The following is an 18,486-nucleotide window of genomic DNA, read 5'->3' on the forward strand; positions in this document are numbered from 1 at the left end:
CCACACCATTCAGTTCTTTATTTTACCCCATAGTGCTGCCACACCATTCAGTTCTTTATTTTACCTCATAGTGCTGCCACACCATTCAGTTCTTTATTTTACCCCATAGTGCTGCCACACCATTCAGTTCTTTATTTTACCTCGTAGTGCTGCCACACCATTCAGTTCTTTATTTTACCCCATAGTGCTGCCACACCATTCAGTTCTTTATTTTACCCCATAGTGCTGCCACACCATTCAGTTCTTTATTTTACCTCGTAGTGCTGCCACACCATTCAGTTCTTTATTTTACCCCATAGTGCTGCCACACCATTCAGTTCTTTATTTTACCCCATAGTGCTGCCACACCATTCAGTTCTTTATTTTACCTCATTGTGCTGCCACACCATTCAGTTCTTTATTTTACCCCATAGTGCTGCCACACCATTCAGTTCTTTATTTTACCCCATAGTGCTGCCACACCATTCAGTTCTTTATTTTACCTCATTGTGCTGCCACACCATTCAGTTCTTTATTTTACCCCATAGTGCTGCCACACCATTCAGTTCTTTATTTTACCTCATAGTGCTGCCACACCATTCAGTTCTTTATTTTACCCCATAGTGCTGCCACACCATTCAGTTCTTTATTTTACCTCATTGTGCTGCCACACCATTCAGTTCTTTATTTTACCTCATTGTGCTGCCACACCATTCAGTTCTTTATTTTACCTCATTGTGCTGCCACACCATTCAGTTCTTTATTTTACCTCATAGTGCTGCCACACCATTCAGTTCTTTATTTTACCTCATTGTGCTGCCACACCATTCAGTTCTTTATTTTACCCCATTGTGCTGCCACACCATTCAGTTCTTTATTTTACCTCATTGTGCTGCCACACCATTCAGTTCTTTATTTTACCCCATTGTGCTGCCACACCATTCAGTTCTTTATTTTACCTCATAGTGCTGCCACACCATTCAGTTCTTTATTTTACCTCATTGTGCTGCCACACCATTCAGTTCTTTATTTTACCCCATTGTGCTGCCACACCATTCAGTTCTTTATTTTACCTCATTGTGCTGCCACACCATTCAGTTCTTTATTTTACCTCATAGTGCTGCCACACCATTCAGTTCTTTATTTTACCTCATAGTGCTGCCACACCATTCAGTTCTTTATTTTACCTCATAGTGCTGCCACACCATTCAGTTCTTTATTTTACCCCATAGTGCTGCCACACCATTCAGTTCTTTATTTTACCCCATAGTGCTGCCACACCATTCAGTTCTTTATTTTACCTCATTGTGCTGCCACACCATTCAGTTCTTTATTTTACCCCATAGTGCTGCCACACCATTCAGTTCTTTATTTTACCCCATAGTGCTGCCACACCATTCAGTTCTTTATTTTACCTCATAGTGCTGCCACACCATTCAGTTCTTTATTTTACCTCATAGTGCTGCCACACCATTCAGTTCTTTATTTTACCCCATAGTGCTGCCACACCATTCAGTTCTTTATTTTACCTCATTGTGCTGCCACACCATTCAGTTCTTTATTTTACCCCATAGTGCTGCCACACCATTCAGTTCTTTATTTTACCTCATTGTGCTGCCACACCATTCAGTTCTTTATTTTACCTCATTGTGCTGCCACACCATTCAGTTCTTTATTTTACCTCATTGTGCTGCCACACCATTCAGTTCTTTATTTTACCCCATAGTGCTGCCACACCATTCAGTTCTTTATTTTACCTCATTGTGCTGCCACACCATTCAGTTCTTTATTTTACCTCATTGTGCTGCCACACCATTCAGTTCTTTATTTTACCCCATAGTGCTGCCACACCATTCAGTTCTTTATTTTACCTCATTGTGCTGCCACACCATTCAGTTCTTTATTTTACCCCATAGTGCTGCCACACCATTCAGTTCTTTATTTTACCTCATTGTGCTGCCACACCATTCAGTTCTTTATTTTACCTCATTGTGCTGCCACACCATTCAGTTCTTTATTTTACCTCATAGTGCTGCCACACCATTCAGTTCTTTATTTTACCTCATAGTGCTGCCACACCATTCAGTTCTTTATTTTACCTCATAGTGCTGCCACACCATTCAGTTCTTTATTTTACCTCATTGTGCTGCCACACCATTCAGTTCTTTATTTTACCCCATTGTGCTGCCACACCATTCAGTTCTTTATTTTACCTCATAGTGCTGCCACACCATTCAGTTCTTTATTTTACCTCATAGTGCTGCCACACCATTCAGTTCTTTATTTTACCTCATTGTGCTGCCACACCATTCAGTTCTTTATTTTACCTCATAGTGCTGCCACACCATTCAGTTCTTTATTTTACCTCATAGTGCTGCCACACCATTCAGTTCTTTATTTTACCTCATAGTGCTGCCACACCATTCAGTTCTTTATTTTACCTCATTGTGCTGCCACACCATTCAGTTCTTTATTTTACCTCATTGTGCTGCCACACAGTTCAGTTCCTCTTCCATCAACAGATAATTCTCACCAACACAAAGCAAGATTTAATGTACTGCAATATCTATTTGAGAGACAAGATAGCGTGATAACACCTACCACAGAAGGAGAAGTTAGAGTTATTTTCATGGGTTGAATGATTTCACAATCACTGCTCCCCACCAACACACAAAGGCACACTGCCGTCCATTCACTCGCATTAAACCTGTGGGCAGTCTGGTCATCGCTTGGAAGAGGAAACGTCTTGCAAGACTTCCTCATACTCATGATGCCCTGCTGCCAATTTCCTCGCTGCATCACAGAGAGAGAGAGAGCGAGAGAGAGAGAGAGAGAGAGAGAGAGAGAGAGAGAGAGAGAGAGAGAGAGAGAGAGAGAGAGAGAGAGGTGTGAGTTGCAGCTTGTAGTATTGCACCATAGGGATAGCCTAAGTACCAGTCTTTTTGTACTCTATAGCCAAATCTTTTTCACTCTGACATTTCAAGCCAGAGTATAACCATTAGTGTAACGATAGTCTATGTCGTCCTCCTAATCGGACAAGGAGAGGCGAGAAGGATCGGACCAATATGCAGAGTGGTTGGTTTCCATGGTAATTTAATAAAACGAAAACAAATATGCGATACAAAATAACAAAAATGAAACTACCGTGACAGTCCCGTGTGGCGAAACACTAACAAGGAACAAACACCCTCAAAACACACGTGAAACCCCGGCTGCCTAAGTATGATTCTCAATCAGGGACAACGATTGACAGCTGCCTCTGATTGAGAATCATACCAGGCCGAACACACAAAACCCCAACATAGAAAACAACACATAGACAACCCACCCAACTCACGCCCTGACCATACTAAATATATACAAGACAAGGGAAAACAGGTCAGGAACGTGACAATTAGTGAGTTCCTTAATGCTTCTACTGCCATCCATAATCATTTCTACTGCCATCCTTAATCATTTCTACTGCCATCCTTAATCATTTCTACTGCCATCCATAATCATTACTACTGCCATCCATAATCACTTCTACTGCCATCCATAATCATTACTACTGCCATCCATAATCATTACTACTGCCATCCATAATCATTACTACTGCCATCCATAATCACTTCTACTGCCATCCATAATCATTACTACTGCCATCCATAATCATTACTACTGCCATCCATAATCATTACTACTGCCATCCATAATCATTACTACTGACATCCATACTAACTTCTACTGCCATCCATAATCATTACTACTGCCATCCATAATCATTACTACTGCCATCCATAATCACTTCTACTGCCATCCATAATCATTACTACTGCCATCCATAATCATTACTACTGCCATCCATAATCATTACTACTGCCATTCATAATCATTACTACTGCCATCCATTATCACATCTACTGCCATCCATAATCATTACTACTGCCATCCATAATCACTTCTACTGCCATCCATAATCATTACTACTGCCATCCATAATCATTACTACTGCCATCCATAATCATTACTACTGCCATCCATAATCATTACTACTGACATCCATACTAACTTCTACTGCCATCCATAATCATTACTACTGCCATCCATAATCATTTCTACTGACATCCATACTAACTTCTACTGCCATCCATAATCATTACTACTGCCATCCATAATCACTTCTACTGACATCCATAATCATTACTACTGCCATCCATAATCATTACTACTGCCATCCATAATCACGTCTACTGCCATCCATAATCACATCTACTGCCATCCATAATCATTACTACTGCCATCCATAATCATTACTACTGCCATCCATAATCATTACTACTGCCATCCATAATCATTACTACTGCCATCCATAATCACGTCTACTGCCATCCATAATCATTACTACTGCCATCCATAATCATTACTACTGCCATCCATAATCATTACTACTGCCATCCATAATCACTTCTACTGCCATCCATAATCACGTCTACTGCCATCCATAATCATTACTACTGCCATCCATAATCACATCTACTGCCATCCATAATCATTACTACTGCCATCCATAATCATTACTACTGCCATCCATAATCATTACTACTGCCATCCATAATCATTACTACTGCCATCCATAATCATTACTACTGCCATCCATAATCACTTCTACTGCCATCCATAATCATTACTACTGCCATCCATAATCACTTCTACTGCCATTCATAATCATTTCTACTGCCATCCATAATCATTTCTACTGCCATCCATTATCATTACTACTGCCATCCATAATCATTTCTGCTGCCATCCATAATCACGTCTACTGCCATCCATAATCATTTCTACTGCCATCCATAATCATTACTACTGCCACCCATTATCACTTCTACTGCCATCCATAATCACATCTACTGCCATCCATAATCACTTCTACTGACATCCATAATCATTTCTACTGCCATTCATAAGCAGTTTGTGACCATGTCAATTCCTACAGTAGCCTACAGAATGCTCATTCTGGGGTTGAAAACAAAAGACGAATTTCTGAGATCCGAATGAAAGAAAAATGGACAGTAAATCAATAAAGTATATTTTTTTATTTGTGTTCCCTCAGAGGATGGCCTGATGTCGGGAGGTCTGCCGGGCCGTGTTGGGGAGATGCCCATGTGTCTGGGAGGGCACCACGGGGCGGCTGCAGGACAGGCGGCTGCAGCGGTGCAGGCTGCAGCGTTGGAGCAGCTGAGAGAGAAGTCGGAGAGCGGGGAGCCGCCTGAGAAGAAGAGGACGTTGATGGATCAACAGAGACTCGTGCAGCATGCTCTTCAGCAGAACCTCCTCGCCATGGCAACACGACTGCCCATGAACATCGAGTTAAACAACAGAGGTGAGAGGATCAGAGGTAATATAACACTTTATTAACTTTCAAACGCATATTATTACATTATGTGTGTAGTGTATCTATATGGCTGAGAGGCTGAGCGATGAGACAAAGCTACACAGGTACATTATTAGTTGTGGCTAAAACACAGTTACGTTATTAATTGTGGATGAAGTAACTTAGGTTATTAGTTGTGGCTAAAGCAACACAGTTACAATAGAGGGGCCCTTTGCAACACAGTTACATTATTAATTGTGTATAAAGCTACACAGTTACATTATTAATGTGAACACATTATTAGGTCCCTACAGTGCTGTAAAATTGATGCAATTATGATGTATAACTGTGACACACGCATGAATCATTTCAACCCCCCCCCCCCCCCCCCCCCCCCCGAGGAGCACATGGAGATCAGCGCGTGTCATTCAGAGATAACGCCCTCCCTAGAATCTAGTGTGTTCCGTAACACACCCTAAATCCACCTGTCAAGCTAAACCCACATTTCATCGGCGGTTGTTAAAGAGTTGAATATAAACCAACAATAACACTGTATCCTTGAGTAGGTTGGAGGTGTAGGACTTCTTAACTGAGTGATTGATATACAACACATGCTATATATTCCTCTACCGACACGTGCTTGGTGAGTCAGTGATACTGTTTGTCCTCTACTATTATATAACTGGGGGGGGGGGGGGGGGGGGGGTGTAGCTGTGTAGCATAGTGGTGGTATGTCCACATCAGGTAATCGTATTTCACCATATGATAGTTGGCGTATCATGGTGAAATACCTGAGCCACTAACGTAACACATCATTAATCAAACCATCTGCAGTCTGGTGTCTTGATAAAAATCTGCAGTCTGGTGTCTTGATAAAAATCTGCCGTCTGGTGTCTGATGACTGTTGTGAAGAAATACTACTTCCTTACCAGAGGGGAAAATACTAGAAGTCATGAGTCAGAAGCTGCAGCCGGCCGTCCGTCCGCCCGCCCGCTCTGTTGATGGTTCTCAGCGTGGCGGGTGTTTACGACAAGCCATAAATCATACGTCACTGACTAATAGAGACTGAAGGATGAATGGGGGGGCCTATCTGCTCAGGTGTGGTTTCATCTCTCTCCGCATGACTGCCTCTCTGGGATTAGTTATAATAGTGGGCTTTTCTCCGAAAGCTTAATGGTAGAATGAGTCAGAATCTTTCACTGGTTAATTCCTCTGGCGGCCAACACGACCGGTCTGGCTGGGCTGCAACCCAACATGTAAACAGTAATTTACAGATGTCATCACAACACTATTATTAAAAACGCCAGGCTGGGGAACGCCTGCAAAATCATCTGTAATAGTGATGCTGCTTTGAAATAAAGGTTTTAAAATCTAAACTTTTGAATGATACAGAAAATATAAAACGAACGATTTGATATTTAAACTGAAATTAAATAGTGTGTTTCTATGTTATTATAATTTGGCTTTGTTTTTGTTCGCTAAGCCTGGTTTTCACAAGTACACTACTATCCAAGTTCACTACTATCCAAGTTCACTACTATCCAAGTTCACTACTATCCAAGAACACTAATATCCAAGTTCTCCTGCCTGCCTGCTATGATTCATCCGTCTGTCACAGTCTCCTCAGGGAGATCACCCATTGGCCATACAAATCACTGCTACATCTGTTGACAGCTCTGTCTCTCTCTCTCTCTGTCTCTGTCTCTCTCTCTCTTTCTCTCTCTGTCTCTCTCTGTCTCTCTCTGTCTCTCTCTGTCTCTCTCTCTCTGTCTCTCTCTCTCTCTGTCTCTGTCTGTCTCTCTCTCTCTCTCTCTCTCTCTCAGAACTCTTTAATAAACTGCTCCGTAACCTGTCCCTCTAGGAGTTATCGCCATTACTCTGCCGAGCGCTTCTCTCCTGCTCCTTGTGTTCCCTTTTTAAATGTTCATATTGAGTTTTTCTCTCTCTCTCTCTCTCTCTCTCTCTCTCTCTCTCTCTCTCTCTCTCTCTCTCTCTCTCTCTCTCTCTCTCTCTCTCTCTCTCTCTCTCTCTCTCTCTCTCTCTCTCTCTCTCTCTCTCTCTCTCTCTCCCTCTCCCTCTCCCTCTCCCTCTCCCTCTCCCTCTCCCTCTCCCTCTCCTCCTGACAGATGATAGACAAGAGACTCCATTGAACCTGTCTACCAGCGGCATTAGCAGCATCAACATGTCGATAGAAATAAATGGAGTTGTCTACACAGGTAAATAGAGGGGCTGTTTGCCGTTTCAGGCAGGAAATTCAATACGTTATAGCAGCGCCCTGGCGCTTAGTCCTCCATGCAATTTGATGTCTTTGCTATAAAATCCATCGTAATGAAGTGGCAGTCCAATAGAGTTTACATTTTTTTTTTTATATCTCTCAGAGTTTGAGGCTGTGGATGGGAGGCTGGGAGGTCGAGGGGGTTTATTGTCTTAGATGTACCAGGGATGGGAGGCCAAGGCGGTTTCCCCTCAACTCCTCCCGCCCACTCGCGCACCACCTCCTATTCTGCCTTCTCGTGATTGGTCGTTCGCCTCAACTCCTCCCGCCCACTCGCGCACCACCTCCTATTCTGCCTTCTAGTGATTGGTCGTTCGCCTCAACTCCTCCCGCCCACTCGCGCACCACCTCCTATTCTGCCTTCTAGTGATGTGTCGTTCGCCGAACGAGTCTGCTCTAAGAGCCCGGCTCTTGTAGGTGAACGTTGGGAGCCGGCTCGCTTATCGGAAGAGCCGAATCTATTTATAAAAAAATAAGATATGAATAATCATAACATTTAAATGAATATAATTAACTAATTCAAAGAACAAAATTTTTTTATAAAATAATATAGGCCTAAATGCTCAAGCGCACACACAAGTGTTCTGACTGTCTGCTCAGACTAACAGCCACACCTGTTGTTCCTGTCAATCCAACACGCAGTGTCAACCAATGAACCAAAGATGAGTGAGGGAGGGCCGAGCCAACTCACTCACAGTCACACACTTAGCAGCGGAGGAGAGAGAGGAAGGACAGCTGGGAAAACAACAGCTGGAAAATGAGTCGGGGGCACAGTAGCATTTGGATGCATTTTAATAATGTAGACAATGTTAGAGTGTAACGGATGTGAAATGGCTAGCTAGTTAGCGGGTACGCGCTAGTAGCATTTCAATCAGTTACGTCACTTATACTGTTACAAGAGCACAGTGTAGAATTTGCCAAAACAAAATCTCATATGAAGCCGGTTCTACGCACAACCTACACCGGAATATGCGAACTGTGCACCCAACTGTGAAGCTAGCTGAAGCGGAGCTTCGAGAAACTAGCGGGCCTGCTAGTGATAGTGGTGGAGCCAGCACCTGTATCCACTCAGTCAAGTAGGCCTACTAGTGATAGTGGTGGAGATGTAACCACTCAGTCAAGTAGGCCTACTAGTGATAGTGGTGGAGCCAGCGTATCCACTCAGTCAAGTAGGCCTACTAGTGATAGTGGTGGAGATGTAACCACTCAGTCAAGTAGGCCTACTAGTGATAGTGGTGGAGATGTATCCACTCAGTCAAGTAGGCCTACTAGTGATAGTGGTGGAGATGTAACCACTCAGTCAAGTAGGCCTACTAGTGATAGTGGTGGAGATGTATCCACTCAGTCAAGTAGGCCTACTAGTGATAGTGGTGGAGATGTAACCACTCAGTCAAGTAGGCCTACTAGTGATAGTGGTGGAGATGTATCCACTCAGTCAAGTAGGCCTACTAGTGATAGTGGTGGAGATGTATCCACTCAGTCAAGTAGGCCTACTAGTGATAGTGGTGGAGATGTATCCACTCAGTCAAGTAGGCCTACTAGTGATAGTGGTGGAGATGTAACCACTCAGTCAAGTAGGCCTACTAGTGATAGTGGTGGAGATGTAACCACTCAGTCAAGTAGGCCTACTAGTGATAGTGGTGGAGATGTATCCACTCAGTCAAGTAGGCCTACTAGTGATAGTGGTGGAGATGTATCCACTCAGTCAAGTAGGCCTACTAGTGATAGTGGTGGAGATGTGTCCACTCAGTCAAGTAGGTCTACTAGTGATAGTGGTGGAGACAGCTCCTCCACTCAGTCAAGTAGACCTACTAGTGATAGTGGTGGAGCCAGCGTATCCACTCAGTCAAGTAGGCCTACTCCGTAACCCACAGCAACGCAGTCTTCTATGAACCAGTTTATGTCAAAGTCTATGTCTGTTGCAAAACAAGGCCAAATTGATATTGCATTGGCTAAAATGATTGCCACCGATTTCCAGCCATTTTCGTTTGTGGAGGACAGAGGTTTTAGAAATTATAGCAATAGTCTAAATCCAATGTACACAATTCCAATCAGGAAAACCCTTTCAAAATCACTTATTCCACGACTGTACGAGAGCACACAGGCTTCAGTGTGGGAAAGAGTCCAAAAAGCACTGCAGTTTGCCTTACCACTGACTGCTGGACGTCAAGGGTAACCGCTTCTTACATGTCGGTTACATGTCACTTCATTGAAGATTTGTCGATGTCTAGCTGTCTTCTGGACTGCTTTGAGTTCAGCGACAGACACACACCTCAGAGAACTTGGCAGAGGAACTGTTGAGAGTTGACCAGAGAATGGCAAGTAGATGGAAAAGTGGTCTGTTGTGTTAGCGACAATACAGCCAACATAATCAAATCCATGAACATTTTCAAACGGACCCATCATCCATGTCTGGCCCACACAATCAACCTGATTGTAAGAGATGCTCTGAAGGTGATGAAGCCCACTGTGGACGAAGTGAAAGCAGCTGTGGAATACTTCCACAGGAGCACAGTAGGTGCTGAAAAACTTAAGTCTACACAACGCCAGATAGGGATGCCTGAGCTGAGGCCTAAACAAGACTGCACTACAAGGTGGAATTCAACATTTTATATGTTGAAGCGGTTTCTTGAGTCAAAGGATGCCATCATCTCTACCCTGGCCATTGTCAATGCACCTGTTGATGCTCTAACCCAAGAGGAATGAGAGGTGGTGGAGGAGGTGTGCAGAGTCCTGGAACCCTTTGAGCAGGTCACTGTGGAGATCAGTGGAGAGAGGTACAGTAAGCAGTTATTACCATATCATTATTTAATCCAGTATTACAGTTGAAGTCAGAAGTGTACATACCCCTTAGCCAAATACATTTAAACTCAGTTTTTCACAACTCCTGACATTTCATCCTCGTAAAAATTCCCTGTCTTAGTTCAGTTAGGATCACCACTTTATTTTAAGAATGTGAAATGTCAGAATAATAGTAGAGAGAATGATTTATTTCAGCTTTTATTTCTTTCATCACATTCCCAGTGGGTCAGAAGTTTACATACACTCAATTAGTATTTAGTAGCATTGCCTTTAAATTGTTTAACTTGGGTCAAACATTTTGGCTTCCTACAATATGTTAAATGAATTTGGGCCCATTCCTCCTGACAGAGCTGGTGTAACTGAGTCAGGTTTGTAGGCCTCCTTGCTCGCACATGCTTTTTCAGTTCTGCCCACAAATGTTCTGTAGGATTGAGGTCAGGGCTTTGTTTGTGACCAAGCTTTAACTTCTTGACTGATGTCTTGAGTGTCACAATACAGAGGCGGATGCAAGATGCAAGCAACGATGGTTTAATGAAATAGTTTACAGCATCAACAGGACAGAAGGAATATACTCAGACAGAATCCAACCCAGGGCCTAGGGCACATCCTCTGATGATAGCGTGCTGAGAAATCCAAGGGAGTGAGTCCGGCTGTGTAGGAAGGAGCACAGCAGATACTCCCCACAAGGGCTGCGAGAGAAAGACTACTGACACACGACACAACCTCAGGGAAGAAACAACGATCTGACAACAAGAAACACAGGTTACAGAACATATAAAGGGGAAGATAATTAATTCCAGCTGGCGCAGACAATCAGGCCAAGATTGGAAACCACGCCCACACAAACACAGGAGAGAGAGAGAGAGAGAGAGAGAGGGAGAGAGAGAGAGGCAGTGGATTCATGAACCGTGACATTGAGATGTTGCTTCAATATATCCACATAATTTTCCTATCTCATGAAGCCATCTATTTTGTGAAGTTCACCAGTCCCTCCTGCAGCAAAGCACCCCCACAACATGACGTTGCCACCCCCGTGCTTCACGGTTGGGATGGTGTTCTTCGGCTTGCAAGCCTCCTCCCTTTTCTTCCAAACATAACGATGGTCATTATGGCCAAACAGTTCTATTTTCGTTTCATCAGACCAGAGGACATTCCTCCAAAAAGTACGATCTTTGTCCCCATGTGCAGTTGCAAACCGTAGTCTGGCTTTTTTATGGCGGTTTTGGAGCAGTGGTTTCTTCCTTGCTGAGCGGCCTTTCAGATTATGTTGATATAGGACTTGTTTTACTGTAGATATAGATACTTTTGTACCTGTTTCCTCCAGCATCTTCACACGGTCCTTTGCTGTTGTTCTGGGATTGATTTGCACTTTTCGCACCAAAGTACGTTAATCTCTAGGAGACAGAACGCGTCTCCTTCCTGAGCGGTATGACGGCTGCATGTTCCCATGGTGTTTATACTTGCGTACTATTGTTTGTACACATGAACGTGGTACCTTCAGGCGTTTGGAAATTACTCCCAAGGATGAACCAGACTTGTGGAGGTGACAGCCTCAAAAATGATAGTCCTGTGTGAGGGTCTGCAGTGAATCACAGTCAGCCGCCAGAGAGAAGCAAATGTAACCACAGGACATGTGACAGAGTTGATGGACACCCCTATGTTCATCAATGGACAGAAAGTTCCACAGAATGGAATATAATCACGTGCTATCAGAAACCGCTGCACCCCAGGTTTAAGTAGTTAGCCTTCAGTGATGCCAGAGCGATTGATGAGGCTATTCAAATAACCTTAGCAGCAGGGAGAGTAGTCAGCTGGCTCAGGCACCAGGGCAACAGGAAGAAGAGGGAGGGACAGCCCCAGCAGTCAGCTGGCTCAGTCACCAGGGCAACAGGAAAAAGAGGGAGGGACAGCCCCAGCAGTCAGCTGGCTCAGTCACCAGGGAAACAGGAAGAAGAGGGAGCGACAGCCCCAGCAGTCAGCTGGCTCAGGCACCAGGGAAACAGGAAGAAGAGGGAGGGACAGCCCCAGCAGTCAGCTGGCTCAGGCACCAGGGAAACAGGAAGAAGAGGGAGGGACAGCCCCAGCAGTCAGCTGGCTCAGGCACCAGGGTAACAGGAAGAAGAGGGAGGGACAGCCCCAGCAGTCAACTGGCTCAGTCACCAGGGAAACAGGAAGAAGAGGGAGGGACAGCCCCAGCAGTCAGCTGGCTCAGGCACCAGGGAAACAGGAAGAAGAGGGAGGGACAGCCCCAGCAGTCAGCTGGCTCAGTCACCAGGGCAACAGGAAGAAGAGGGAAGAAGAGGGAGGGACAGCCCCAGCAGTCAGCTGGCTCAGGCACCAGGGCAACAGGAAGAAGGGGGAGGGACGGCCCCAGTAGTCAGCTGGCTCAGTCACCAGGGCAACAGGAAGAAGAGGGAGGGACATCCCCAGTAGTCAGCTGGCTTAGCTACCAGGGCAACAGAAAGAAGAGGGAGGGACAGCCCCAGCAGTCAGCTGGCTCAGTCACCAGGGTAACAGGAAGAAGAGGGAGGGACAGCCCCAGCAGTCAGCTGGCTCAGTCACCAGGGTAACAGGAAGAAGAGGGAGGGACAGCCCCAGCAGTCAGCTGGCTCAGGCACCAGGGAAACAGGAAGAAGAGGGAGGGACAGCCCCAGCAGTCAGCTGGCTCAGTCACCAGGGAAACAGGAAGAAGAGGGAGGGACAGCCCCAGCAGTCAGCTGGCTCAGGCACCAGGGAAACAGGAAGAAGAGGGAGGGACAGCCCCAGCAGTCAGCTGGCTCAGTCACCAGGGTAACAGGAAGAAGAGGGAGGGACAGCCCCAGCAGTCAGCTGGCTCAGTCACCAGGGTAACAGGAAGAAGAGGGAGGGACAGCCCCAGCAGTCAGCTGGCTCAGTCACCAGGGCAACAGGAAGAAGAGGGAGGGACAGCCCCAGCAGTCAGCTGGCTCAGGCACCAGGGCAACAGGAAGAAGAGGGAGGGACAGCCCCAGCAGTCAGCTGGCTCAGGCACCAGGGAAACAGGAAGAAGAGGGAGGGACAGCCCCAGCAGTCAGCTGGCTCAGGCACCAGGGCAACAGGAAGAAGAGGGAGGGACAGCCCCAGCAGTCAGCTGGCTCAGGCACCAGGGAAACAGGAAGAAGAGGGAGGGACAGCCCCAGCAGTCAGCTGGCTCAGTCACCAGGGAAACAGGAAGAAGAGGGAGGGACAGCCCCAGCAGTCAGCTGGCTCAGGCACCAGGGCAACAGGAAGAAGAGGGAGGGACAGCCCCAGCAGTCAGCTGGCTCAGGCACCAGGGAAACAGGAAGAAGAGGGAGAGACAGCCCCAGCAGTCAGCTGGCTCAGGCACCAGGGAAACAGGAAGAAGAGGGAGGGACAGCCCCAGCAGTCAGCTGGCTCAGGCACCAGCGAAACAGGAATAAGAGGGAGGGACAGCCCCAGCAGTCAGCTGGCTCAGGCACCAGGGTAACAGGAAGAAGAGGGAGGGACAGCCCCAGTAGTCAGCTGGCTCAGGCACCAGGGCAACAGGAAGATGACGGAGGTACAGCCCCAGCAGTCAGGTGGCTCAGGCACCAGGGAAATAGGAAGAAGAGGGAGGGACAGCCCCAGCAGTCAGCTGGCTCAGGCACCAGGGTAACAGGAAGAAGAGGGAGGGACAGCCCCAGCAGTCAGCTGGCTCAGGCACCAGGGCAACAGGAAGAAGAGGGAGGGACATCCCCAGTAGTCAGCTGGCTCAGGCACCAGGGCAACAGGAAGAAGAGGGAGGGACAGCCCCAGCAGTCAGCTGGATCAGTCACCAGGGCAACAGGAAGAAGAGGGATCAGATGGAGCAGAGTCACCAGCAGTAGTGCCACAAACGTCTGCTGTTTGGATGCTGTTTGACGAGAGAGCAACTGGGGATGCAGCACAAAGGAATCCCTCAGCAGATGCCATAATGGAGGTCCGATCCTATTTGGAAGAGCCCCTCCAACGATCTGCAGATCCTCTGAGCTGGTGGAAGAACAAGGCCTCTGTCTACCCACGGCTTACTAAAGTCATGACAGGGAGACTCTGCATAGTGGCCACATCCCTTCCCTCTGAGAGGGTCTTCTGGAAAACAGGACAAATAATTACTAAGAGAAGAAACTGCATCAGCCCCTCGAAAGTGAGGCAGCTTGCATTTCTGAATGCAAATCTCTCATAAAAGCTAAATATGGTCAGCATTGCTGTGTGCTGCTGGTTATAACATGGTAATAAAGAAGAGAGAGAAAAGAGGGACCAGTTTAATGTTTTAAGTGGGATGCTGGTTATAACATGGTAATAAAGAAGAGAGAGAAAAGAGGGACCAGTTTAATGTTTTAGTGGGATGCTGGTTATAACATGGTAATAAAGAAGAGAGAGAAAAGAGGGACCAGTTTAATGTTTTAGTGGGATGCTGGTTATAACATGGTAATAAAGAAGAGAGAGAAAAGAGGGACCAGTTTAATGTTTTAAGTGGGATGCTGGTTATAACATGGTAATAAAGAAGAGAGAGAAAAGAGGGACCAGTTTAATGTTTTAGTGGGATGCTGGTTATAACATGGCAATAAAGAAGAGAGAGAAAAGAGGGACCAGTTTAATGTTTTAGTGGGATGCTGGTTATAACATGGTAATAAAGAAGAGAGAGAAAAGAGGGACCAGTTTAATGTTTTAAGGGGATGCTGCAGTTTTGCACATTGTTATTTATTTCTCTTTGATATGGTGCAATATTCTATTATTATGTTGTTCAGATTGTATTCGTTTTGAGTTGTTACATTTATATGCACTTTGTTTATATGCATTAAAAAGTTATACTTTAAATGCACATGTTTAATAGCATTCTTTATCATAAAAATCCAATGCATTTTTAAATACATTGTGGTTAAGGTAGAGTATGACTTAATTTAATAAGAATTGTTTTAACACCAATCATAGTCAAACTATCGCAAACTGTTTGACTTGAAAAAATACAAAACATATTTTTTTTAAAGAGCCGTTTGGGAGCCAAAAAGAGCCGTCTCTTTTTTGGTGAGCTGAGCCGAACGAGTCATCTCACTGAAAAGAGACGGAATGCCCATCACTAATGCCTTCGAGCAATGAGGTAATTACCTGAAGATAGGCAGGCCAGACAGTAAAGAATAAACCTGCTGTGTGGTTGAAGTGGCCTTCACCATGATATTTTGTCCCCGTGTGTGAAACACCATACTCAGATCATTGCGGCGCAGTCCGCATCTTTCTGTGGGTTGGACAGGGTTGTCAGACAGACTACTTTTGGGATGAAAATATTTGTGTTGTCCCACAGATAATTTGGGTCGTATTTGTGCTTTGCATGTGTTAGCCTACCTATATTGTTTTTATAAAACTCTTTGGTTCATTATTTACACTCTCAGCATTCGCTGCTTCACGTTCAGTAGCCTACCTATCCTCTTCTAGTTGGGTGTGTGAGATCAACTATACCAATATGTCTAGTCTCATTGAAATAGAGGAGGCTGCCTGTAAATGGACAGAGAATCACGTGGCAGTTATCTTTCCAAGGAAATTAACTTAAAGATGATTAGGCTATAGTTTGCTACAGTGGCTATAAATACTATATTAATGGTAAGAAGTCGAGGGCCTCCAACCAACTTAAGTTGAGGTGCAACCAAAATATCTGAGCATCATTGGAGAAAGAAAATTGTATCGCGCATTTATCATAGTTGCACCTTTCTAACAAATTTTGATTACCCATTTATTTGTCTCGTCTGAAAATTATCCCGCTACTAAAAGGTAGGCTATATGAAAAACGTAGCAAGGTTCCGCTCTCTCTCCAGTTCTACTCTTTTCAAACGACAGTACATCTATCCCATTGGCTGATAGAGCCCGGGTAATACAGATAGCCTAATATAACAGCCCACGTGAGCATCTTTGGTCATTTAACCTAGTTCTTAGGTTATTTCTGCGCGTTTTTTTTTTATATTGCCTGTAGAGCGCAAAACTTGCTGGGACCATGGCTGGCAACAAGCTACGCCACATACGCCTAAAATAACATTGAGGGACTGTGTTAGGGTTCTGGAACAATCCTTCTGGGAGCGGGAGGTAGACGGATAGAAAGCCAGCGGGAGGTGGACGGATAGAAAGCCAGCGGGAGGTAGACGGATAGAAAGCCAGCGGGAGGTAGACGGATAGAAAGCCAACGGGAGGTAGACGGATAGAAAGCCAACGGGAGGTAGACGGATAGAAAGCCAGCGGGAGGTAGACGGATAGAAAGCCAGCGGGAGGTAGACGGATAGAAAGCCCGCGGGAGGTAGACGGATAGAAAGCCAGCGGGAGGTAGACGGATAGAAAGCCAGCGGGAGGTAAACGGATAGAAAGCCAGCGGGAGGTAGACGGATAGAAAGCCAGCGGGAGGTAGACGGATAGAAAGCCAGCGGGAGGTAGACGGATAGAAAGCCAGCGGGAGGTAGACGGATAGAAAGCCAGCGGGAGGTAGACGGATAGAAAGCCAGCGGGAGGTAGACGGATAGAAAGCCAGCGGGAGGTAGACGGATAGAAAGCAAGCGGGAGGTAGACGGATAGAAAGCCAGCGGGAGGTGGACGGATAGAAAGCCAGCGGGAGGTGGACGGATAGAAAGCCAGCGGGAGGTAGACGGATAGAAAGCCAGCGGGAGGTGGACGGATAGAAAGCCAGCGGGAGGTGGACGGATAGAAAGCCAGCGGGAGGTGGACGGATAGAAAGCCAGCGGGAGGTAGACAGATAGAAAGCCAGCGGGAGGTGGACGGATAGAAAGCCAGCGGGAGGTGGACGGATAGAAAGCCAGCGGGAGGTAGACGGATAGAAAGCCAGCGGGAGGTGGACGGATAGAAAGCCAGCGGGAGGTGGACGGATAGAAAGCCAGCGGGAGGTAGACGGATAGAAAGCCAGCGGGAGGTAGACGGATAGAAAGCCAGCGGGAGGTAGACGGATAGAAAGCCAGCGGGAGGTAGACGGATAGAAAGCCAGCGGGAGGTAGACGGATAGAAAGCCAGCGGGAGGTAGACGGATAGAAAGCCAGCGGGAGGTAGACGGATAGAAAGCCAGCGGGAGGTAGACGGATAGAAAGCCAGCGGGAGGTAGACGGATAGAAAGCCAGCGGGAGGTGGACGGATAGAAAGCCAGCGGGAGGTGGACGGATAGAAAGCCAGCGGGAGGTAGACGGATAGAAAGCCAGCGGGAGGTAGACGGATAGAAAGCCAGCGGGAGGTAGACGGATAGAAAGCCAGCGGGAGGTAGACGGATAGAAAGCCAGCGGGAGGTAGACGGATAGAAAGCCAGCGGGAGGTAGACGGATAGAAAGCCAGCGGGAGGTAGACGGATAGAAAGCCAGCGGGAGGTAGACGGATAGAAAGCCAGCGGGAGGTAGACGGATAGAAAGCCAGCGGGAGGTAGACGGATAGAAAGCCAGCGGGAGGTGGACGGATAGAAAGCCAGCGGGAGGTGGACGGATAGAAAGCCAGCGGGAGGTAGACGGATAGAAAGCCAGCGGGAGGTAGACGGATAGAAAGCCAGCGGGAGGTAGACGGATAGAAAGCAAGCGGGAGGTAGACGGATAGAAAGCCAGCGGGAGGTGGACGGATAGAAAGCCAGCGGGAGGTGGACGGATAGAAAGCCAGCGGGAGGTAGACGGATAGAAAGCCAGCGGGAGGTGGACGGATAGAAAGCCAGCGGGAGGTGGACGGATAGAAAGCCAGCGGGAGGTGGACGGATAGAAAGCCAGCGGGAGGTAGACGGATAGAAAGCCAGCGGGAGGTGGACGGATAGAAAGCCAGCGGGAGGTGGACGGATAGAAAGCCAGCGGGAGGTAGACGGATAGAAAGCCAGCGGGAGGTAGACGGATAGAAAGCCAGCGGGAGGTAGACGGATAGAAAGCCAGCGGGAGGTAGACGGATAGAAAGCCAGCGGGAGGTAGACGGATAGAAAGCCAGCGGGAGGTAGACGGATAGAAAGCCAGCGGGAGGTAGACGGATAGAAAGCCAGCGGGAGGTAGACGGATAGAAAGCCAGCGGGAGGTAGACGGATAGAAAGCCAGCGGGAGGTGGACGGATAGAAAGCCAGCGGGAGGTG

General features: G+C 46.6%; 1 protein-coding gene across 4 annotated transcripts in view; it reads left to right on the forward strand.

Moving 5' to 3' along the window:
• The window catches only part of arid3c (AT rich interactive domain 3C (BRIGHT-like)), a 207,266-nt gene that overhangs the window by 170,539 nt on the left and 18,241 nt on the right, over positions 1-18,486 (forward strand). For 2 of the 4 annotated variants that reach the window (XM_055918639.1, XM_055918641.1), the window contains 2 exons: positions 5,075-5,359; positions 7,462-7,551. In XM_055918639.1, the coding sequence (XP_055774614.1) occupies positions 5,075-5,359; positions 7,462-7,551 (375 nt within the window). The remainder of the gene's footprint in view (positions 1-5,074; positions 5,360-7,461; positions 7,552-18,486) is intronic. The other 2 variants (XM_055918640.1, XM_055918642.1) reach the window with 1 other exon arrangement.

Source organism: Salvelinus fontinalis, chromosome 4, assembly GCF_029448725.1.
Source record: "Salvelinus fontinalis isolate EN_2023a chromosome 4, ASM2944872v1, whole genome shotgun sequence".
Classification (NCBI taxonomy): domain Eukaryota; kingdom Metazoa; phylum Chordata; class Actinopteri; order Salmoniformes; family Salmonidae; genus Salvelinus; species Salvelinus fontinalis.